The 23,849-nt window shown below is 42.6% G+C and overlaps 1 protein-coding gene across 1 annotated transcript in view; it reads right to left on the reverse strand.

Annotated features, from left to right (window-relative positions):
* Positions 1-1,087: 1,087 nt before the first annotated feature.
* Ppat (phosphoribosyl pyrophosphate amidotransferase) overlaps positions 1,088-23,849 on the reverse strand; it is a 33,177-nt gene continuing 10,415 nt past the window's right edge. The window contains exons 2-11 of the mRNA XM_031342811.1: positions 18,084-18,150; positions 17,277-17,483; positions 12,807-12,919; positions 12,582-12,727; positions 10,678-10,750; positions 9,005-9,156; positions 8,432-8,559; positions 7,035-7,256; positions 4,952-5,072; positions 1,088-3,343 (exon numbers count right to left, since the gene is read on the reverse strand). Coding sequence (XP_031198671.1) covers positions 3,147-3,343; positions 4,952-5,072; positions 7,035-7,256; positions 8,432-8,559; positions 9,005-9,156; positions 10,678-10,750; positions 12,582-12,727; positions 12,807-12,919; positions 17,277-17,483; positions 18,084-18,150 — 1,426 coding nt within the window. The 3' untranslated portion in view covers positions 1,088-3,146. The remainder of the gene's footprint in view (positions 3,344-4,951; positions 5,073-7,034; positions 7,257-8,431; positions 8,560-9,004; positions 9,157-10,677; positions 10,751-12,581; positions 12,728-12,806; positions 12,920-17,276; positions 17,484-18,083; positions 18,151-23,849) is intronic.

Raw genomic sequence — 23,849 nt, forward strand, 5'->3', positions numbered from 1 at the left:
ATAATAAGTTAAAGTTTAAATAATGATAGGTTTGCAATTATTATTATTTTGGCTACAGGTTTGGGAATAGGGAAGCTTGAAACTTTGGGGAACAATTGTAATTCTTGATTCTTTGTGGGATGTGGTTATTCTTTTGAATTTGATTTGGCAATGAGTATATGTCTTTTTTTTTTTTTTTAATTTGCCTTTGGAGTACCAATAACCCTTTTGGAGTGGGGCAAGAAAAAGGCTAGAGAGCATGTAGAGAGCGAGTAAGGAGTATGTGAGGTGAATGTGGAGAGCAAATGAAGAATGAGAAAGAGCATGAGAAGAGCGTGTGAAGAGAGAATGGAGAGTGTGTGTGTGAGATGTGTGTGAAGAGTGCGTGTGAGAGTGAAAGGAGAACGCACAGGTGTGTATGAGTATGAGACTTCAAGAAAAGTGCACAGGAAAAAAGCAGAGTGCGCAGAAGAATGCAGAGTGTGTGCAGCCTCAAGCTTCGAGCAAATGAGCAAGGAAGGAAGAGAGCAGAGAATGAGATAGAAGAGAGAGAAACTTTAAGCCTTGAAGGACTGCCTGTCAGCTTGTACCCAAAGAAGTAGTCTGTGTATATTTATTATACACCTTCCAGATATCCCTGCTTCCAGTTGAGAACTTCGATCCAGTGTGGACGCTGGACCCGGCAGAGGCTGGCTGGTCAGAAGTCACCGGGCCAGGCTAGCAAGGTGGGAGTTTAGGTAACAAGTTTTTGAGCAATGAGCCAAGGGCTGGAAACTGAGGAGAATTTTGTTCTTCAGTCTTAGGATCCAGGTCTTCAAGGGATGTCCCTGCTCATTCTTCCCTCCCGGACACCTGAAGACGGCTTTGTCTTTGCCCCCCAAGTTTCCAGGACTAGACAGTTGAGATTACTCAGTGTGTGGCACCTCCAAGCATCGTTTACATGTTCATGTGTCTAAATCTTGGGTTGCTTCCTGGCCTGGTTCCTTTAACACTGGATAGGACCCCATTGTCTGGATGATTTGTTCATTTTTTGTTTGGATGTTTCAAGCCCTCCAAATTACTCTGAACCAGGAACCATGCCTTCCAAAGAAATCGCTCCACACGGGTGTTGACTTGACATTTTATTTTCCAATTACTTTAACTGCCCTCCTACTTGGCATGTGGTTGCCCAGCTCACAGGAGATGGACTATTTATTAAAATGCCTGAATCAGAGAAATAAGATCTCACCAGCTGGTGCCAGGTATGGAACGTGGTGCTATCTTCATGTTGCGCACCATAATGTACTGATTACTACTATTTTTTAAAAGCACACATATAAACACACTTATTACATATATTTGTTGCAAAAAAAGAATCAAAAAAAAAACCCCAAAAAACCAAAAAACAAAAAACACAGAAAGTAGGCTTACATTAGTTTGGGACGTTAATTGTGTTCAAACACATTTTTCATCTTTTCAGCATATAGTACTCTAGTTATATACATTTAAAGCAGATAAAACAAGGCTTGAAACTGATAAAAAAAAGTGTTAACCCATATTCAGAAACTTGTAAAATAAAAGGTAACAATGAAGAAATAATTAAGAAAGTTATACAGACAACCTTGGTTATTATTTACCTTTATAAAAGTATTCCAATAAGACAAAATAAAAACCATGGAAAACACAAAAGTCAAATTAGAGATTTTGGTTGTAGTCCCTTCCCTGAGTTTCTTTGTAAAACATCAAATTTAAATAAGGCCATTTAAAAATTGACCTAAAGGCCTTACCCCTCCATGCTGCCCTGGGAAATGCATTTAACATAAGAGGCTGCAGTCACTGAAATGACCCCAGGGCTGTGAAATGCCAATCTGCCTGTGTCCATGCCACAGGATAACTTCAGGCACTGCAGCACATGACCTTAAAGTAGTAACATTTTATCTTGACCTGCCATTATGTAACACATGATACTATACCAAATGTAGACTAATAATTTCAGTTATTAATAAATATTATATTTCTAAGTGGGTTTGGAAAGTATATAGCAAATTTTGGCAACAATATAGAAATAATTATTTTTCCATGTGAAAAAATCTTACACAAACAGGAGTTAGTAAACCACCTCAATCTACTAAATCTGTGTCATAAAAAAAAATTAAAAATGTCACTAGACCTACCTAACAAAGTAGAAAAAACATGATTCTGAGCTAACGCTTGGGTACAGGCATCTAATTCCCCAAACAGTGGCTGCCCCCTTAGTTTTAACAAAATCAGCCCTATTATGTTTCTATTTGCCCTGTTTAAATCATATGTAGATATGCATACAAGTATACATTACTGTGAATGATCAAGCACTCAAACAGCCAAGTTTAATCAAATTAAGGATGAAGGCTTCTGTGAAATTAAAACTTTCTCTTTCCAATGCACTAAGTTACTTGCTAGACTAAATATTTTCTCATCAAGTATAGAAAAAAAAATTTCCCTCCATCACAATGAAACTGAAAACTAATTTAGCAAAAGCTAATGACCATGCACTGTAAAATGCAGGGGAAAAACGACAGTTCTAAACATCCTACGACAAGTGCGCACATTCCTGCTATGTAGTAAGTGTGTGAATGACAGATGGGGAGTCCCAGGCACAGAAGAGGCTTTTTATCTTGAGACAGAAAGCCCAGGTTGGCCTTGAACTCGGGACTCTCCTGCCTCAGTTTCCCACGTAGGTTTTCATTTTTTAAGAGTTGTACACTGGTCCTCAGAGCAACACGTGTGTATGGGGTGGAAGGATCTAAGAGCGAGGCCTTAATTACAGGCTTGACTGTATAGACTAGATACCTACGTTGCACAAAGAATTCAAATTCTTCATGAAACTTTATAAAGCCCCCTGTCCTGTGTACAGAACACCCCTAATCTAGCCTCTTTTAAACCACTCTTGCATGGTTCTGGGAAATGCCACTAACTTCCTGTCTTCTCTTAGGTGAACAGTTAATCCTTGTACAAAAAGAATCCCCAGATGTTGCATTACATGTAATCTTCATGGTTCAATTATAGCAATTTAATAACCTCAGAAAATCTCAAAGCTTAAGGTATACATACGTAAGCCTGTGGTGTCCACTTTGTACCAACTGAGTAACAGTATGGAAACCACTTCTTCACGACCTTGTAGTCTGGAAGCCACACATCTGTCCAGGCAGCTACCACTCCAGATCCACAGGGTACTGCCCAGTGAGGCAAGCTGTACAGTGTCCTGTCTTCTCGAAATATTCCAGACCATTCCCATTTTCTTGAATTGAAATATCATGTTTTTTCACTTTCTGCTTCTTAAATTTTATTTCTTGTTGCACAGATGAAACCAGTCCTTCCACTGACAGATACACAACGCTGTTTGCTCCTGCAGGAGAAAAGGAAAACACGGCTCACCACAACACAGCTACAAACAGCATCATCTAAATCAGGAGGAAAACTTCTCTCAAAAAAAAGAAAGGAAGCCGGATGTGATGGCATACAGCCTGCAGTCCCCGCTGCTTTGTCCGCCGAGGCAAGGCAATGCTAAGTTCAAGCCAGCCGGGACAATTCAAACTTTTAAACATTTATTTATTTATTTTATGTATATGAGTACACTATGGCTGTACAGATGGTTGTCAGCCTTCATGCGGTTGTTGGGAATTGAATTCAGGACCTCTGCTCCCTCTGGTCAATCCCACTTGCTCAGTCCCTGCTCTCTCGGGCCCAAAGATTTATTTATTTATTATATGTAAGTACACTGTAGCTGTCTTCAGACACACCAGAAGAGGGCGTCAGATCTCATTACAGGTGGTTGTGAGCCACCATGTGGTTGCTGGGATCCAAACTCAGGACCTTCGGAAGAGCAGTCAGTGCTCTTACCCACTGAGCCATCTCACCAGCCCCAATTCAAACTTTTAAAGGAGAGGGAAACTGGGAATGTAGCTTAGTGGTAAAATGCTGGTTTAGAACGTACAAACCTCCAGTTCAATCCTGTGTGTGCATGTGGGGTTATTCTACTCTATGATAAAACACTTCTGATCCTGCTTTGACCTACAGCTCTAATCTAAAAAGTGCCCCATCCCCTTTACTCTTTGGAATAGTGTTTAATGTTATAATAATTTTTGTGGGAGGCTTTTTTGTTTTGTTTTGTTGAGAGAAGGTCTCACTCACTCTGTAGCCCTGGCTATCCTGGAATTACCTTTGTAGACCAGGCTGGCCTTAAACTCAGACCTGGCTGCCCCTGCCTCCCATATTAGATTTAAAGGCATGTGCCACGGCATTAAATAGGATTTGCAATCTTTATGTTTAAATTATTTCTAGAAGATAACATTTGGTGCTACTGTGAATGATTTCCCCCAGTTTGTATGTGTGCATGTAGTCATGTATACACGCATCTGTAGAAGGCCAAGGTTAATAGTCTCAGGGTGACGGATTCTCTGAATCTAACTAGCCAGCTTACTCTGAGTATATGGTCTCCACACCCCGAACTCTGGAATTAAAGACATACCTACCCCATGTAACATTTACAAACTCAACTCTAGTCCCCCAAAACTTGCATAGCCAGAGCTATAACCACAGAGCTATCTCTATCTCCCGAGCACTCAAATTTATCTTCCAATTAATTGCTGTTTTATAGAAAAGTACACTTAAAAATTAAGAAAGCTGGGCTGGAGAGATGGCTAAGTGGTTAGGAGCATGGACTGCTTTTCCAAAAGTCCTGAGTTCGGATCCCAGCAACCACATGGTGGCTTACAACCACCTGCGATGAGATCTGATGCCCTCTTCTGGTGTGTCTGAAGACAGTTATAGTATATTACCCCGGAGTGAGCAGGCAGGAGCGAGCAGAGCAAGCAAAGGTCCTGAGTTCAATTCCCAGCAGCCACATGATGGCTCACGACCATCTGTACAGCTACAGTGTACTCATACACATAAAATAAATAAATCTTGAAAAAAAACTAAAACAGTTAATATTTATAGAAATGTTAATACCTACCAAGGTATTCTGCAAGACATTCAAATTCTGGTTTATTGGCTATGAGCTCTTCTTTTGTAGGAATGTTTATTCCCATGAAGCACGGATGTTTTATTGGCGGTGAAGCGACTCGAATGTGCACCTTGGAAAAAATCATATCATATACTCACAGTCAAACTATGCATTCCTGATGAATGGCTATAAATTCCTAGTGCTATTTTTGTTTTGTTCGAATGCCTATATGGTTATTTTACCATAGTAAAAAATAAAATCTGCTAGGTTACAATGAAAATCTTACTAATCATAACACAGCCCCTTCTGTCTACTAATGTTTTTTGCCCTTTCTGTGTGATCTATTTACATGGTTATAACCAGTAGCTACATTTTATTCTTAATCTTTCATATTACAAATCTTCATACAGATTTAAATGTCCACACTATATTTCATCACACAGGCAGGCATGTCACTTTATACACTTAATCTATTTGCAAGGTATGTGGCTAGCAGTTCTTTACTCTAGAAACAGATGCTGAATATATTATATTCTCTTGTTTCTACTCTATAATCTTCATAGAGTTTCAACAGTGAAATTATAGCAGAACCATAACTTGTCACAAAAAAACCTGTACTGTATGGAAAACCATAGTACTCTTGAAATGTTCTAAATAGAAGTCATCCTTATTGCTCTCTATCGTATTTTTCAAATTCATTCAACTGTTAAATATATATGGCATCCTGCTTCTATAAGGGACTGAAATATTTAAAGTTAGAATAAAGTTTAAGATTTACAAATACAATCTTAAATAGGTAAGCGTGTACCTTGGAGTCTTTGTTTCAGATTTCTACAAGAGAACAAACACTGCTCTGAGCTCAGTTATACAGATTCTCTGGGTTTTTCAAAGAATTTATACCATCTTTTGTCTATTAGAGGTACAGTAACGTGATGGGCTGCCTAGTTTTATGTCAACTGAGAGGAGGGAACCTCAGTTAAAAAAATTCCTCCATCAGAGGAAGCACCTGGCCTCACAGAGACTTGAAGTGCCAGGGTAGGGTGATGCCCAGGCACGGGGGATGGTGGGAGCGCACCTGCTCAGAGGAATGGGGGGGAAGGGAGAGTAAGGAAGTTCAGAGGAGGTGGCTGAGGGCAGTGAGCAGGAGGTAAATTGAATGAATGAATGAATGAGTAAATAAGTAAATAAATAAGGGGGGGGAAAGGAAATGCTTCCGTAGTTGGAGGCGTGCCTGTAAGGTATTTTCTTAATCAGTGATTGATGGGGGAGGGCCCAGCCTGTTGTGGGTGGTGCCATCCCCGGGCTAGTGGTCCTGGGTTCTATAAGAAAGCAGGCTGAGCAAACGAGGAGTAAGTTAGCACCCCTCCACGGCCTCTGCATCAGCTCCTGCCTCCAGGTTCCCACCCTGCTTAAGTTCCTGCCCTGACTTCCTTCAACAATGAACTATAATATGGAAGTTTAAGCCTAACAACCCTTTCATCTCCAACTTGTCTTTTGGTTGTGGTGTTTCATTGCAGCAACAGAAACCCTAATGCCGGGCAGTGGTGGCCTTTAATCCCAGTGCTTGGGAGGCAGAGGCAGGCAGATTTCTGAGTTCGAGGCTAGCCTGGTCTACAGAGTGAATTCCAGGACAGCCAGGGCTACACAGAGAAACCCTGTCTCGGAAAAACAAAACAAAACAAAACAAAAAACAAAAAACCTAACTAAGTCGCATGATGTCTAAAGGAACAATATGTAACATTAATTCAGAACTATTATACTGAGAAAATGTTTAAAAATGGGCTTTTTAATTGTTTTTTTTTTTTTGAGATAGGATTATCAGCAGCCACAGCTGGCCTTGATCACTTGATCCTCTGCCACTGCCTCCCAAGTGCTAGGAGTCATCTTCTATGTTTAGTTTTTCAATCTATTAAAGATTAAACTTAGTATAGTGTAAGAGTAGTTAGCACATGTTCTCCGTATTGCTGCCCAGCTATCAGAGAGCAATCTGATAGGCAAACTTACACTGACTATCCACTTAGATTCAGCACTTTTTATGCCAACATCATACGGTTAATTATTGGTGCTACAGCGGATATTTTAAAGTACTTACCTCTTTTGCACCTGATTCTTTGAGGAGTTTTATGATGGGTGAGATAGTATTGCCTCTCACAATCGAATCATCTATGAGAACGATTCTTTTGCCTTTAAAGTTGTCAGACAACACGCCAAATTTCTTTGCAACACCAAGCTGTCTTAACCTCATGTTTGGCTGAATGAAGGTTCTTCCTACATACCGGTTCTTGCACAGCACTTCCACATACGGCAGCCCACACTGGTGGAGGGGAAACAAATGCACATTAGTAGCAATACTGGCCTAAAATCATGCCCTTTAGAGACAAAAGGTATTCATCCAATCCTCAAAGTGACTGTCTACAGCACATGTAGATTACTTCATGTAGAAGCTACCTAAGCACGCTCCTCTATATTACCACTAAATTCTGTACGGATTCATAATGCCATCTTGTTAGGAAAGTGTTTCACTGTGTTGCCTAAGCTGGCCTCCAACTCACAGCAATGCTTCTGCCTCAGTTTCTCTATTACTGGGATTGAAAGCCTATGGTACCACAAAATAGCCTTTATCTTTTTTAAAAATGGAGGCCAGAAATACTTTCAAGTAAGATGCTGGGCCAGCAGCTTCCTCTGTGTGACCCCACGAAGAGCCTAAATAAGAGAAAATAGACTCTATTCCAAGGACTGGAAGAAGTGCTGTAGAAACTCACAAAAGAATTAACAGTTTAAAACACCGAGAAAAGGATGAGCACACCACCAAAGGAAAGCTGGCTAACCTGAAGATCTACGCGGAGGTGGGACACACACACACACACACACACACACACACACACATACACACACACACGCGCGCACGCGCGCGCGCGCGCGCGTCCAGGCGAGAGAGGGAGGCATCCCTAGAGGAAGGTAGAACTAAAGGATAATGGAAAGCATGTGACGTGAAATCCCAGGAGAGCTACTGTGGGGAAGCAAGAGGGAAGAGGGAGAGGGAAGGGAGGAAGGGATGAGTAAGAACACTGTAAATGACGTGTCTGGAAATGTCACAGTGAAATCTATTATTTGGTGTGCTGAAATCATTTAAAATGAGGGCCAATATTCTAACCTCTGGGTGATTAAAAATCACTTATTGCATGTGTGCATGCACATGCCCCAGAGCTTGTGTGGAGGTCAGGGGACAACTCACTTGAGTCATCTCTCCCCTTCCAAGGTATGGGTCCTAGGCACTCACATGGTACCCACAGCTGAGCCACGGCTCAGCCCACTATTTCTTGAAAGAGATGTCTAATAACTCACGCACAGGAATCAACATTAGATCCCAAATCTTTCCTCCTTACAGTAAGTTAATGAATTTTCCTCCTTACAGTAAGTTAATGAATTTCACATTTCTTATTTCACTGCCAGATGACCAACTCACAGGTAATAATTCAAAGTCAATACCTTTGTCGCATATCCCAGAGCTGCGGGTGTAGCAGATTCTGGAACCGTGCTAACCAAGTCTGCCTCCACGGGGGCTTCAATTGCCAGCTGCTGACCACACCGGTACCTTACTGTATAAACCATTTGGTCTGGAAGGTTTGGAAAGAAAACCAAATTCTCTTAACTTAGCATAATCTCACCTTACTATGTATTAGTTAATCTTTATTACTTAAAAACAAAATCTAACAATTGAAAAGAGGAGCAATTAAGACTTGTAACTCAGTCACATATTCACAGCATACAGCCATGTTTCGCCCAAGAACCACATAAGCCGTTGGGCCAAGGACTCTCATGTTTCTTTTCTTTTTTTTTTCCTTTTCTTTTTTTTTTTTTCGAGACAGGGTTTCTCTGTGTAGCCCTGGCTGTCCTGGAACTCACTCTGTAGACCAGGCTGGCCTTGAACTCAGAAATCTGCCTGCCTCTGCTTCCCAAGTGCTGGGATTAAAGGCATGCGCCACCATCGCCCTGCGACTATCATGTTTCATTAAGATAAGTGAGATTATTTAAATAGTCAAAGAGAAGAAATATACTTACCTTCAAACATACTATCTGGTCTTGCAAAATAAACATATTCAAAGATGCAAAAAGCCACCGGGTCTCCATTAGACCTTGGAATTATATCAAGAGTTCTGATACCATGTCTGGATATTTCTACAATTTCTCCAGGTTTGACTTCATGGCAATATCTTGGGAAAAAACATACACAAACAACCAGAAGACATTTGTGAAGCCTATCTTTTTATACAATGAATATATAGTAATTTTTAAAAGGCAAAAGAAAAAGATCTTTAATTTCTCTGTTGCTTCTTGAATATATGGTTTTTTAAAAGCAAGGGACCTATATTTTATTGATTTTTGAAAAATAAAGGGGTCGGTAAGTACTCTTCTTCATGTGCCCACTGTCAAGTCTTGACATTCTCTCTCTAATCTATATTATCACTTCACTTTGTCCTCTTATGGCTCTATAGGTGCACAGTGGCACACACACCCCTTCACAACACAAAATAAATATAAAAGAGACAGCTCTCCTCAGCTGCTTCCCGGGGGCTGGGATTATAATGCTACCAGCTTACTTGGGTGCTGGAGATCCAAGCTCAGGTCTGCATGCTCAGACAGCAGGCCAACTGAGCCATCTCTCCAGCTCCCAAGTTCCCAGTTTCTAAAGTGGCTCAGTGGGTACAGAAGTTTGCTGCTAAGCCTAAAGACCTTACTTTGATCTCTAGGACTCACAGGGTGGAAAGAGAACTGACTCCTACAAGCTATCCTTTGATGCTGCATGTACCCTTCCCTACAAAAATAAATAAATGTAATCATAAGGTAAACAAACTAAATGATGTGAGCTGGGCAGTGTCTCAATTTGTAATCTCAGCTCTAGGAGGCAGAAGAAGAATTACCACAGGTTCCAGGGTGGCCTGGATGACCTAGGATCAAAACCAAACACATACACACGAGAAAAAATTCAAGTGAGTAGTGGCATTTTAAAGACTGACAGTATTTTCAGAATCAGAAAATAGTATTAGAGCATTCAAGTCAGTACAACTGCTATGCATACTATAAATAACAAAACACATTACAAATACTTTCTTACAGCAAAGAAAAAGGCATGGAAAAATAAAAAATATACAGACAGGCGGTGGTGGCACAAGCCTTTAATTCCAGCACTCGGGAAGGAGAGGCAGGGGGATCTCTATGAGTTCAAGGGCAGCCTGGTCTACATAGTGAGTTCCAAGATAGCCAGGGCTACAGAGACACCCACCCAGCCTCAGAAACAACAGAACAAAACACAAAGAAACAAAAAGTAAAGTAAGAAAAAGTATCTATCACCTCCCTTTAAAAATTATAATCCCACCCTTTCATTTCTTTATCTCTTGTTTTTGGACACAGGGTTGCTCAAGATGGCATTAACTCCTGAGTTTAAAGTTCAAATATTTTTCAAGTTTCCCACTTGAAAAGAGTTTACCAGCTCTGGGTATTAGGTGTGAGCCTGTTCTTTCCTCTCTCTCACCAGCCCTCCTTTGGGGGGTACAGGGAGATGAGACACAGTGTCCATATATATATTTACAAAACTCAGGTTTTTCTCAAAGTTGTAACCTCTCTGTCTCATACTTCTGAAGTCTAGGAATATGGGCATGTGTCATCAGATTTGGTGGAAATTTTTTTCTCATAAATGTAGAGGGGAATAATATGATGCCTAGGATACAACTTACCTTGCACCAATAGATAAAAAGCTGCAAGACTCTGAAGACACCACCCATCCTTCAGTTTCTGAAGATTTTTTCTCTGTAAGTTACAAGACAATCAATTTAGTGGATGGGTTCAGGGTCCCTTGCTTAGTGTTTGCTTTTTTTGTATGGAGTCCGAGGGACAGAAGCAAGGAGCCTTGCACAACCCAGGCAAGTACTGTATTAATCAGCTGTATCCCCAGACCCCTCAAGTAATTTTTTTAAAAAGATTTATTTATTTAGTATATGAAAGTACACTGTCGCTGTCTTCAGACATACCAGAGGGCATCAGATCTCATTACAGATGGTTGTGAGCAACCATGTGGTTGCTGGGATTTGAACTCAGGTCCTTCGGAAGAGCAGCCAGTGCTCTTAACCGCTGAGCTGTCTCTCCAGCCCCTCAAGTAATTTTTTTTTTAAAGAGGTGTTTAGGTCATTGAGATAGCTCACTGATAGGAATGCTTTCTGCCAAGCCTGACACCCTAAGCTTGATCGCCGGAAACCAAGTGGCAGAGGGAGAACGGACTCCCAGACGTAAGGTCCTCTGATCTCCACATGCCACTATCACTATGCACTCAAACACAGGATGTAATGCTTTGTTTTGTTTTGTTTGTTTTTAAGAAGAAGCTTCTCCAATAGAACAGCTAAACACCAAATATAGAAACGTGGATATCATCTATCATGTGGGTGCCACATGACTTAAAGACAGTGAACAAGCCAAGTTCCCCTCTCCTGTTATATCAGGGTTTGAACAGGAAAGATTGTAAATCATGAAGAAAAACTGATACAGAAATAAAGAGGATAGGCCAAAGACATGAATTATTATCAATTTAGGAAAAAAAAACCAGGAAAATGGTATTAAATACACTGGAAGGTCAGACACGGCCAAAGAAACGTTATCTTTAAAAAGACTAAAGCCAGACTAAACTGCTGGCTATGCAAACATAAGGGGCTGAGTCTGGCTCCCAGCTTCTAGCTAAAAGGTGGGCATGGCAGTAACCACTTGTGACCAGCTCTGGGGAGTCCCACAGAACTTGCTGGCCAGCCACTCTAGCTGAAAACTGTGAGATCGCGTCTCAAAAAGCAAAGTAGAAAGCAACAGAAGTCGATAATTGAAGTTGACCTCTGACCTCCAATCAACCTGTATGCACACATACATGTGTACAGCCCCAACCCCTTCGTACATTTTTAAAAACATCAACGTCTAGTCTAGAGCTAAAGAGTTTGCTATGAAATCATGAGGACCAGAGTTCAGATCCTAGCACCCATGTAGTAAGCCTGGCATCCTGCACATATCTGTAAAACCAGCCGAGGCTAGATTTCCAGCAATCTCCAAGTTCAGGAAAGACTCTGCTTCACAAGAACAGGTAGAGACTGACAGAGGATGATGTCAGATACCCTCTTCTACCCTCCTTAAGCAGCACAGGAGCACAAAGCCACATACGAAGTATGGACAGACATCCATTTTCCTTCTTCCCTATTTCTTCCCATCTATAAGAATGGGGGCTCATTGTTGGGATTTCATCTAAACTCCACCCCCACAGTTCCTGGCAGCAGCCTGGCATGCTCGACCCATTATAAAAGGGGCTTCTTGGCCCTTCCTCTTTCTTTTGCTCCTCAGCTCTCCCCTCTCTGCCCGCCGCCCCCCATCCTGGAACTCACTCTGTAGACCAGACTGGCCTCGAACTCAGAAATCCGCCTGCCTCTGCCTCCCAAGTGCTGGGATTAAAGGCGTGAGCCACCACCGCCTGGCACCTGTCTCTTTTTATGATCATAACACTCATACGAGAGAAAGGGAGAGGCAAGGCAAAGACTTTAAGACTCGCCAAAAGGAAGACAGTAACTCTGAAACGCATTATGAAAATCAAATTCCTTCTGAAGCTCATTACCTTTGTCATTTACATCAGAAACTGGCATAAGACGGCCGATGCATAGAGGACGATTTCCATATGGATCTCGCACTGCATAAATGACATCCCTATGCATTATAACCAGAGAGTACGCTGCGGGTGCTTCCTTCATTAAGTTCTTAATTCTGGAATTACAAGGAACTGAATGAATCACTGGCTATAAACACAGACGAGCAAAGCCCTCATTGCCAGTTCTATAGTTACCTTGCTACCCAGTCTGGAGCATCATCTTGTTCCTGAGGAGGGGTGTATGCGAGTAACTGGGTAATCATTTCACTGTCAGAGGATGTGGAAAGCCCAATACCATGCCGCAGAAGCTACAGGAGAGAGACGTCTCATCATTAGACCATTAGATGCCCCACTCCCCGTCCAAAAGCACAGTAATAGAAACCAGGCATTCCACAGATACTAAGTTACAACCCCCGAGTCCCAGTAAGGGTACGTGTATACTCATGGCAGTGGTCCACTGCTGGGAGCAACGGGATGTTTCCAAAGCTAAGCAGAAAAAAAGTACTTTAGCAGATATAAAGCAAATCTTAAGTCTGAGGGTGAGTAGACTTGCAAAGGGCTTGACCTGCAGCCTTTCCTCCACTCCACAATCCTGATGAATAGGGCACACTCCTTAACAGTAGCAAACATCACCAATGACTCTCAAACCGAATTTGTTGGTGGCATAAATAAACATCCACACTTCTGATCACCGAGAGAAGTCAGGAATCAACATTTTAAATGACTAAATGTAGGAGATATTTAATAAACATTGATTGAGTGTGCTTTATGATCATGAAATTCTGACCAGGACTGACCAAGACAGAGGCTGTACCATAGACACATACAGAATGATCTAAGCGGACACCACAAAGCACTTTTAATAGCTGGCTAACTGTGTAAAGTTCAGTCTAATACCTGGATAAGGAGTTATGTCTGAATACACAGAGCAACAGGTTTAGATTGAGTTTTTGGTGATCGTTATTTCTAAGCAGTGAACTTTTGTAATTCACTTCCCATTTAGACTTTTGTGATTGTCAACATTTTAAGAAAATACTCACTTTCCCAATCTGTGGACAGAAATGTGTACTATAGCCGCCACAGTGCCACTACCCACAAAGATTCCTAAAGCTAGCATAGAAAGCAGAATGACACTGAGTAGTAATGAGGCCTGGGTTCTAGACACTTCCTATTATCACCTCACAATCAGCCTGGTCCTGAATTTACCAAATGAAGATAAGCAGAATCTAGAGAACTGAAGAAAGCTGATTATAAAGGAGTGGCATAAATGAGTCCAAGGAGCTACCAGGAACATAAAGACGCCACGTAACTAGCAGCAAAAAGATGAGATGAGCATGCATACTTAGAAACCGCACACCATTAACAAAGGGAGCTCACACAGGCTGCCCAAGGAAGCACGCTGCCCCTCTTCTCAGATGTTAGTTTCCTGTGATTGTTTCTAACTTCACGACAGATCTTCGTTGTAATTACTTCCAATTATCTATTTCATTAGATAAAGGAAAGTGTCAAGAACTAGACATTCGGGCCCCATGATTGACAGCTGTCAGACCCTGCCTGAGTCTTGCCATTGCAGCAGTTACCTAAGATCTGGCCTGTATTTGCCTGAGGACAGCAGAGACAGAAGCCAGAGACCAGCTGCAGAGCTGCTTCTGTTATCTCGGTGGCCACCAGATATGGCAGAGTTGTGAGGAGCACGGCTGGGTCATTTGTGGTGCAGTGCCTGGTGTTTCCTGGGGAAGGTGACAGCCCTAACTATAGCGTTCATCATTTTCAGGGAAATCCTGACAGCTGCAAATAAAAGGGTCAGGACAATTACTGGGGTGACTCAGACCAACAGTGGTCACCCATAAGACTTATTTCGGTGTGGAGGATGTGTGCACTCCAATTCCCAGAACCCTCACAGGTTACTATGCCATGACAGTTTCAGATAACCGTCCAGCAGCCCGAAGTACTCCAGCTAACCTCATTATAGTTGTCTTCAGCATCTCAGGGACAGTTCCTCTCTGAACCACGTCAACCTGTCCAAATACATAAGCAAGGCCACTCTCACCCTCTGGACATCTGTCTGGGAGACTTCCTTCCTCTACACTGCCCTGTGCTGCAGCAGAGCCACTAATTTGATCGGCTGGCTTATTTGATTAGCTTTGTTACCTACTCAGGACCCTTCATTAAGGGTCCAGCAGACCGAGTTGGCTGAATGAAGGACAGATAGTTCCTTGGCTCCTCATCCCAGGGACACCCAGGAACATCTAGAAGAAGGCTAAAGAGTTCTAAGGGGGGTGGTCAGGACAATAGGCTACAGAAGACTACAGAGAATTACGAAGAACTGTGGGAAATGAAAGAGAAGAAGAGATGACTCCGTAGCTATAAGCACAAGCTGCTCCTTCAGATTAAATCTTCAACATCAACATGGCAGCTCAAAAAACCTCTGCAACTCCAGTAGCTAGGAATCTAGTGCACTCTTCTCTCCAGGGACACCATTATGAACAGGGTACAAAACACATACTCAGGTGCACACACAAAATAAAACAGAAAGAACTGTGGAAAGTACTGAGAAGGAGAGACAGCAGAGAACTGTGGACAGCAAGAGCTGTGGAGAAAGAAGCTGCCAAGACCTGAGCTGGAAGAGTTCCAAAATGCTGCCAAAGCTCGCTGCCTCTGACTACCCAACCCCCCAAGCTCAGGGCTGTAACACTAGACGCTGGGTCACTGGCACGGAAAGCCCAGAGCAGTTACACTAGCATCAGAGCCCTGACACCGTAGGCTCAGAACTTGTGACAGCAAGGGAGCTGTACTTTGTGTCTTCACGCTTTCTACGTTATGGAGCAGAGAATCCCTCAGCTTAAAAATCTCACAAAAATCACCTTTATTTAGCCAATGTGTTTAATTTGTACCATGAAATAGATAATCTTCAGGTTGACTTGGCATCTCACAATGGGCACGTATATACTTCAAAATCTGAAAGACCTCTCACCTAAGCATTTCAGACAAGGAATCCTGAGTCTGTGCTCCACCCTCTTCTTACATTTTCATGATATTGTTCAGATAGGGAAAATGTCTGCAATCCTAGAGCTTGGGAGATGAAGGTAGCAAGACTGCCATGAGTTTGAGATTGGCTACAGCTAGAGCTCTGATCTGGGATACAGTATGGCTTGGTCACAAGAAAAGATAAAAGAAATACATTGCTGCCCTTGATGCCCATGGAGGATAGCTCCAGGCTCTGGCAAAGCCTGCGTCTGCAGATGTTTGTGCCCCTTATAAAAAACTGGTATGGAGCTAAGGACATGGCTCACTGCTTGCCTAACACACATAAGATCTTGGGTTCAACCTCCAGAACCTCAAACAAGAAGACGCTTAAACCCTCTATTTTTCTTTTTCCTCCAAGACAAGGTTTCTCTGTGTAGCCCCGGCTGCCCTCAAACTCAAGAGATCTGCCTGCCTTTGCCTCCCGAGTGTTGGGATTAAAGGAATGCACCACCAACACCATGCAGTCTCTTTATTTCTTAAAGTAACTAATGCAATGCAAACCACTGACAGGTTATTCAGGACATCAAAGAAGGAGGCTATGCATGTTCAGAATAGACACTGTTTTCTACTTCCAAATACATTTTTTTTTTAATCTACAATTGAGAGATCTGGAGAGCCAAAGAGTGCATAATGATTTCAGCCTAATCTTTCCTGGCACACAAGCCTAAAACTGTCTGCGCCACTGAAATACATGTATTCTGTACAGTAATATAATAAGGATAGTACTGATGGCTAGATACTTCTTGATAGCTTCAGGATAGAAGGAAGCTACTGTGGAAAATAATCACGTGACCAGGGGGTCACACTCAGCCTTAGTTAGACCAAACCTCCAAAGAGGGTAGAGGTGTCCAAGGTCAAGATGACCACCAAAGGCCAATAACATAGCAGACATGTGTTCATAAAATCTAAAAGGACTGGCTTCATGGATCTTCTGGATGCTGAGCATAGTGGAAAAGGGTACCCAAAAGGCCGTGAAGCCCCATGCCTCCTCCCAAAAGCTCATCCCCATCTCATCACCTGTTCCGTATCTTTCATGTCTCTTAAAATACATCAACATGCACAAATTAAACATTTTCCTGAGTTCTGTGAACCACTGTGCTACCAAACAACTAAAGCCAAGGAGGGATGTAAGGAAATCAATTTACAGTTTGTGGGCCCTTAAGTGCTCAAGGCCTAGACGTGGGGTGGGCATCTGAACTGAGAGATAGTCTTATGGAATGAGCTCTTGACATGGGGGTCCTGAGACAGGAGACCCGAGGGAGAAGGGAAGCACAGGACACTCGCTGGCTGGTCAGAGCAATATGGCTGTGCTGAGTCTGGACATAGAGAACAGTGCTTGAGTTTTCCTCTCTCACAAACTTTGAGCATAGGAACAGAGTCATAAGGAGATGTTTACAGTAACCCTTTGTGCTGTTGACAGTAACCATACACCAACATTCCAAATCACAAAGTGGCACTGCTTCCAATCACTTGGGGAGTACAAGAATCGGGATTTAGAGCAAGCAGGCCAGGCGATTCTGACGCAATGGCCCCGTGCACGGAGGTAACAAGTGGCGATAGCTAGAGGAAGCCCTTTGTCAGAGATCTTCAACTTCCTTTCGTGACCTATCAAAAAGGAGCTGTTAAAAACCAACTTACCTTCTTCCTCAGCCGAGCTGCATTTACCAGTTCACCATTGTGAGCCACCGCTATCTTCCCGTGAAGAGTCTCAACCACGAACGGCTGGCAATTTTCCAGCTCACACTTCCCGGTGGTGGCATACCTCGTGTGTCCGATTCCAAGGTTTGAGACATACAATTTCTTCAGATTGTCTTCGGTAAAAACATGGTTGACAAGACCCATCCCCTTGAGAAGTCAAAGTAAAAGTGGATCTTAGGAAAAACCAGAAACTAGGATTGCTAAGTAACAAGACTTTTCCTGGGTGACCCAAAATTAGATACCTTTCTGTCTCTGTGCTCCAGAACTTGAATGAATTCACTTTGGGATGGGGAAGTGTGAGACAGGGTTTTTCTGTGTACTCAGAGATTATAGCCTGCCTCTGTCTCCCCCTCCCGAGTTCTTGATGACCTCCTGGCTTGAATGAGCCAGCCTAGCAAACAAATCACTGGAAAGAAATGCATCCATCCTAATTTGACAAATGTGAGGACATCCCGTTGGAGGCAGATCTAGCCAATATGGCTTCTAGCTACAGCTTTCTTTACACTCCCATGCATATTTCTCTACTTACTTGCTTACTTAGAAACAGTGTCTTACTACATAGACCAAACTAGCCTCAAACTCAGCTCCACCCGCTTTTGCACCTCAAGTCCTAACCACGCCCAGCCTCAACCCTCCTCCCCCACTTTAAGGATTCCCACCATCATGCCCAGACTCCACCACAGACCTTAACAACCAGCTGGCAACAGTTCTCCCCAGCCTCCGTCTTTCTTCAGTGTTTAGACTTACCTTATGCACCCTGAATTTAGGCACGGAACTCCCATCACTGGTCACAATACCAGCGCTCTCCTGGCCTCTGTAAACAAAATACATGTATCATCTGTTAAATTGGGCCAAATGATAAGCTTCCTGCAGAGCTTCATCAAGCATACCTTTCCCAAAAGAATCCATAAGTTGAGGCTACTGACACTGACTGGCCTCACAGCTCTGGGTCGTGACAACCGGATAGCGTCATCTAATTCTAATTGATATGTCAAGTCCTTCGGTCACCAGTATTTACGCGAAGCATCTGATCTGGCTTTCACAGCAATCCTGTGAAATCGGAATTATGACTACAGTTCAGAGGGAAATGCAAAGAAAATGAAGTAGCATGCCAAATGTGCAGATGACAGGTTGTACTGTGGCGTTCAGAACAGATGACCTGACTCTAGAATTTGGATATCTAATGCCTATAATCTGCCTCTGAACAAAGTCTCAACCCGTGAAGTATGCAGAGATCAACAGAATACCACAGGCTAGCTTCACGCGCGCCTCTTGCTCTAATCTCCGGTGTGCTGGGATAACGGGTATGCATCACCACATCCAGCTAGGGTATGCATCACCACATCCAGCTAAAGTTTTTGTCTTTTGCTTTTCATACTTTCCAAACTTTCTCCAACAAATCAATCCCCACCTTCCTTGATGGTAACAGGTTTCTCTGTGTAGTCTGGCTGTCCTGGAGCTTGCTATGTGAACCAGGATGGCCTCACCCTCAGATCTGCCTGCCTCTACCTTCTTAATGCTGGGATCACAGGTGGGCACCATCACTATCACCCTCAGGACGAAACAAGTCTTCAAGTTATTATTAGCTACAAACCTCAGTCAAAATGTAACCATTTTGCAAATGTCTTTCCTTTTGCTTTTCTGTGTTTGGGTGTTTTGTTTACATGTATGTATATGCACCGTGTGGGTGCCTGGTATCCCCGAAAGAGGCTAGAACAGGATGTCAGATCTCCTGGAGCTGGAGTTATAGACGTTTGTAAGCTACTATATGAATGCTGGGTACAGAGCTTGGGTCCCCTCGCTTGCAAGAACAAGTTCTCTTAATTTGGGCTGAGCTATCAATTCAGCCCTAATGCAATGCGTTTAAACACATAGCTATTCATATTAGTTATACACCTTAAAAAAAAAAAATCCCCACAGCTACTGCCAACCATTTCCATGTAATTTTAAAAACCAACACTTTCAATGAAGCCAAAAATTATATAAGAAATAGACTCCCCACCCTTGTCAAAGTACATTTCACTCCCTTTGTTCCAAGGTTAATTTTTCCCTGAAGCCCAAATAAGTGAGATTAGCAATCATTTAGGTCCAGGCATCTTTAACCACCAAGCCTGCTTATTTGGCAGATCCTCAAGTTACTCCCTTAGGCAGCTTGAACCAGTTAAACTACACCCTCTCAAGCTCTTAGGAGCTTACGGACAACCTGCCCTCTGGTTTCCTAGGAAACAAAAACATGAGCTAGAAATAGCAAATCACTTCCAGGTCACTTTCAACATGGAGAGTGGACCTGGAAAACACTGGACTGAGGAGGAGGTTAAAGCTTTACTAAGTGTCTGGGCAGAAAGAAATATACGAAAACAACTTTACGGGACTCTGAGAAATAGAGAACTCTTTATTTATGTTGCTAAAAGGCTGCGATCACTAGGGGTACACAGAGATTGGAAACAGTGCGGGCAAAGTATCAAAACCTCAAGTATGAGTACAGGACAGTCAAGCATGCCCACAGGTCAGGAGACAGCTTGAAGATGATGAAGCTCTTCCATGATCTGGACGCCATCCTGCAGTCGGAACCGAGCACACAGTTAAGAGAGGAGAAGGACGGTAACAGCACGTGCCTGGCAACCCTGAGCTCAATGACCGCCCCAGACACCACCGAAGGTAAAAAGAAAAATGCCACTCTTTTGTCTGTCACTGCGTTTACAATTTCTGAATACGTATGATAAATGTAACCTCAAATATCAAAATTAAAAAAAAAAAAAATCACACCATTTGGCACAAGGTACGAATTTCCAAACCACTACTTCTTACATACCAACACAGCAAAGACACATTAAAATGGCATTAAATTGCTCTACCAACTACGGCTGGGCTGACGCACCTCTGAAACACAGACAGGTCTGAATACTTTAGGAAAGTCTTCTTAGCAAAAGGGAAAATATCAAATAATGCTGTCCAGCTGCTGTCATTCACATAGCTCCAAACAAGACTGAAATTTCTCAAATAATATCCCCACCTCTTAAATGGAAAATAAAAAGACAAAAAATAATCTGTAATGGAGCCCCCAGGAACTGGGACTCCTCCAGGAAATTGAAGGCTAGAAATGAAAACAGGCTGCCTGCAGGATCTCGTGTGACAAAGACCTTCTTTTCCATCACCCTGTCATGGCCACAGGCAAGGTCAGAAGATGGAGATTTCCCTCAGCTTTGGTCAGGACTAAATAAGCCCATTCCCCCACTTCTCCGTGTACTTCATCATTGTCTCAGTGCAGACAAGCATCTGCACACACAGGCAGGCTCCTTGGCGGGAGATCCAGTAAGAGAACTTGGTGAAGCGGCCAGGGATAGTAGCTGGCGCCTTGAGTAAAGATGCCTCTGGAGGGCTGCTCTGACAGTTCTCTTTTCCCTTTGCCACCTGTTTCTTTCTTTCTTTCTTTTTTAAAAGAACAATTAACCTACCACTCCACCCCTACCCCCACCTATGCAGTTCTGAGGAGTGAACAGCCTTGGGCTTGCCCACCAAGTGCGGAATTCTTTACACTTCCAAGCCCTTTCTCAGTTAGCTCTTGTGGGTTGGAAATCCTTGTTTATAACAGTGTAGATAAGATGAGTCCTTCCTTTTCTTGCTTCCCCCCCCCTTTTCCGGGGACTAGAAATTAACCTCTACACTCCTGACCCCACCACTGACACTTCCACACCTAATGACTAGCAGTGCACAACATTTTTAGATTTATCCATTCTGTAAATGACTCCTCATGTCAATGGCATCTCATATAAGGCTCATGGTCTCACAACTGAAAGCAATCTGGACCATATGCCCACAGTGGCCAAGAGTCCACTCATTTGTCTCTCTTTGTTTTATACAAATGCACCATGAAAAAACAGTTAGCATTCCAGCTTAACATCTCTAGGTTGCCGGGCATGCACACCACTTACCCACTGAACCATCAGGTGGGCCCCCTAAACGTTATTTAATAAACCAGTTACTGAATAGATAAGGAAGATTTAATGGATGTTTGTTCTCCTCCAAAATGTTTTTTAAAAAAATTACATTACAAAGTAAGAAAGAAATAAAGTAGGATTTTTGGGACAAATCTTAAATTAGATGAAGTTTTCAAAGCCAATATGCAATCTCAGATCACAGAAGGAAAGTTTTCACACCAACAGCATAAAATAGTAAATCTAAAAATGGCGGTCAAGAAATCCTTAGAGGTGGGCGAGGTCTCCTGAAGTCTTTTAAAAATAACTGTAGTTCAAAGGACAGAGATTCAGTGCACACTAACAGGTATCAGAAGGAACCGAACCAGTTCTGGATCAGGAGCCAGGAATCTAAACTCTAAGTCAGCCTCAGTGATGGAACCCCAACGCAGCCCAGCACATACTCGCTTACCTCACTAAAGATTTTATTTGTGGCTTAAATGATGCAACCCTACTGTGTGCTAAAGAAGGAATAGCAGCTAAGACTGAAACTTTCCTGCAAGGAGAAGAAACAAGTATGTTAGGTATTTCTGCAGCTGTTTCCATTAAAGGAAAAAGTAAGCTATCTACTGATAAAATTGCCCACAGGTTATGGTACGGTGACCTGTCACTGCCCAGAGGTGTGGGTGGAATCTGTGTCAGAACACATAGAAATTTACATAGGATCAATACCTACCAGAGGCCTAAGGTACAAGTGCTCAGCAGAATCTAAAAGCAAAGGATCACGCAGAGTACCAGTGACTTAAAAGTGAAATTTTTTTTTTTTTCTTCCGAGACAAGGTTTCTCTGTGTAGCCCTGGCTGTCCTGGAGCTCACTCTGTAGACCAGGCTGGCCTCCAACTCAGAAATCTGCCTGCCTCTGCCTCCCAAGTGCTGGGGTTAAAGGCGTGCGCCACCACCGCCCGGCTAAAAGTGAAATTCTGAAAGGGAATAAAATAAAAACTACATATTTCCTTATGTTCCTACAGTCGCTGCTGGAGAAGTCACTAGAAAGGATTCAGTAAGCAATATATCAGAAGACAGCTTTTCAGATGTAAAACAATGTCTTGATACAGGTAAAGTAAAATGCTCTGCTTATAAGTGGAAGACAAAATAAGATGTTATTATAGGGTACTGCTATAAATAAACTTAATTATCCTACCTTAGTTCCCAGAAAATTCTTGTATTGAAGCCCCAACTCTCCCATGGTATTTGTGGGAATGGCTCTGGAGAACAATTGTGGTTTAGATGAAGTCATGAGAGGGGGAGGCCTTCATGATGTTTTACAAGAATGTAAGATGTTACTTAAGATGTAGCATCATGTAAAATGTTGAGTAACACTCATATTTATGAAATATATGAACGGAAGGGGAAATTAACAAGAATAAGGGAACTTTCTGTTGGCTGTTGTTCTAAAATTGCAGAGGGAGCAGTGTCATAGGAGAACTGACTTAAAATAAACCATTGGTTTCCAGCATCAGAAATGCTAAGACCACGGAGAAGACCAATCCTCTGGGTGAGGCAGTGCATGTTGACTTGAGAAGCACTGCCCTGTGGTAAAGGATAGGAAGGTAGAGAGAGCCAGCTTTCTCTCTGATGGCTCACTTCTTCCACTCAAACCACAGGGCTGCTGCAGGAGAAAGCTTCATACAGCTTTGGAAAGGAGAAAGGCCAGTGGTAACTTGTAAGCAAAGCCATACAATCTAGTAGCCTTTCTTCTCTGGTTTACTAGACAAGCCGGTCTGTGTTTCATAGGCTTCGGGGAGGGGGAAAGTCATGACTTGACAATCAGATTACACTTCTTAACAAGAAAAAGTCCCATGGGGGAAAATTAGGTACTGTTCCAGTAGAGAGTTCAATGTTAGAAGGTCCCATAGGCTAGTTACAAAAGAAACCTCTTGCTATTGTTTTGTTATCTCAAACTGAAATATCCATATCCATTAAGGAGGCACTCCCAATTCTCCTTACAGTGTGATAACCACTGTTTTGTTTCTGTTCTCAATGCGATTGATTACTCGCATGAGCAGTATCAGTCAGTAATTTATCTCTTCATTTAGCATAATGTCTTCAGGTTCCAGTGTGCGGTAGGCCAAATCTGTGCTACCATCCGCACAGCTATTCACCTGTCAGGGATCATTTGGGCTCTGCCTTTCGGCTATTTTGAACAATGCTGCTAGGAAGAATAAGAGCCCACAAAAGCCGTGGTTCCAGCTTCAAGTGGGGGCAGGGGCATGGTAATGTGTTAACGTTTATAAAGGAACTTGCATATGCTGTTTATCCAGACCAAGTACCTGACTCTATGCAGAACCTGTTTTCAACTCTGGGGTAGAAAAGTGTTGCAGCTACTGAACCATTTTACATTTCCACTACAATCTTAAACACTGCAGAGCGATCCCTCACTTCCCCCTGGCTGCTCTACACCAGTATTTGTGAAGGCCACTTACTAGTTTATCAAGATAACCTCCCCAGCATTTGACTTCATTAAAGTATCCGAGATTAATCATATTCTCTTTCTTGTCTGAGCTTTTACATGTAAGAAAATTTTAAACTCAAGTTTTTC

The sequence above is a fragment of the Mastomys coucha genome, unplaced genomic scaffold (genome assembly GCF_008632895.1).
Source record: "Mastomys coucha isolate ucsf_1 unplaced genomic scaffold, UCSF_Mcou_1 pScaffold22, whole genome shotgun sequence".
NCBI lineage: Eukaryota > Metazoa > Chordata > Mammalia > Rodentia > Muridae > Mastomys > Mastomys coucha.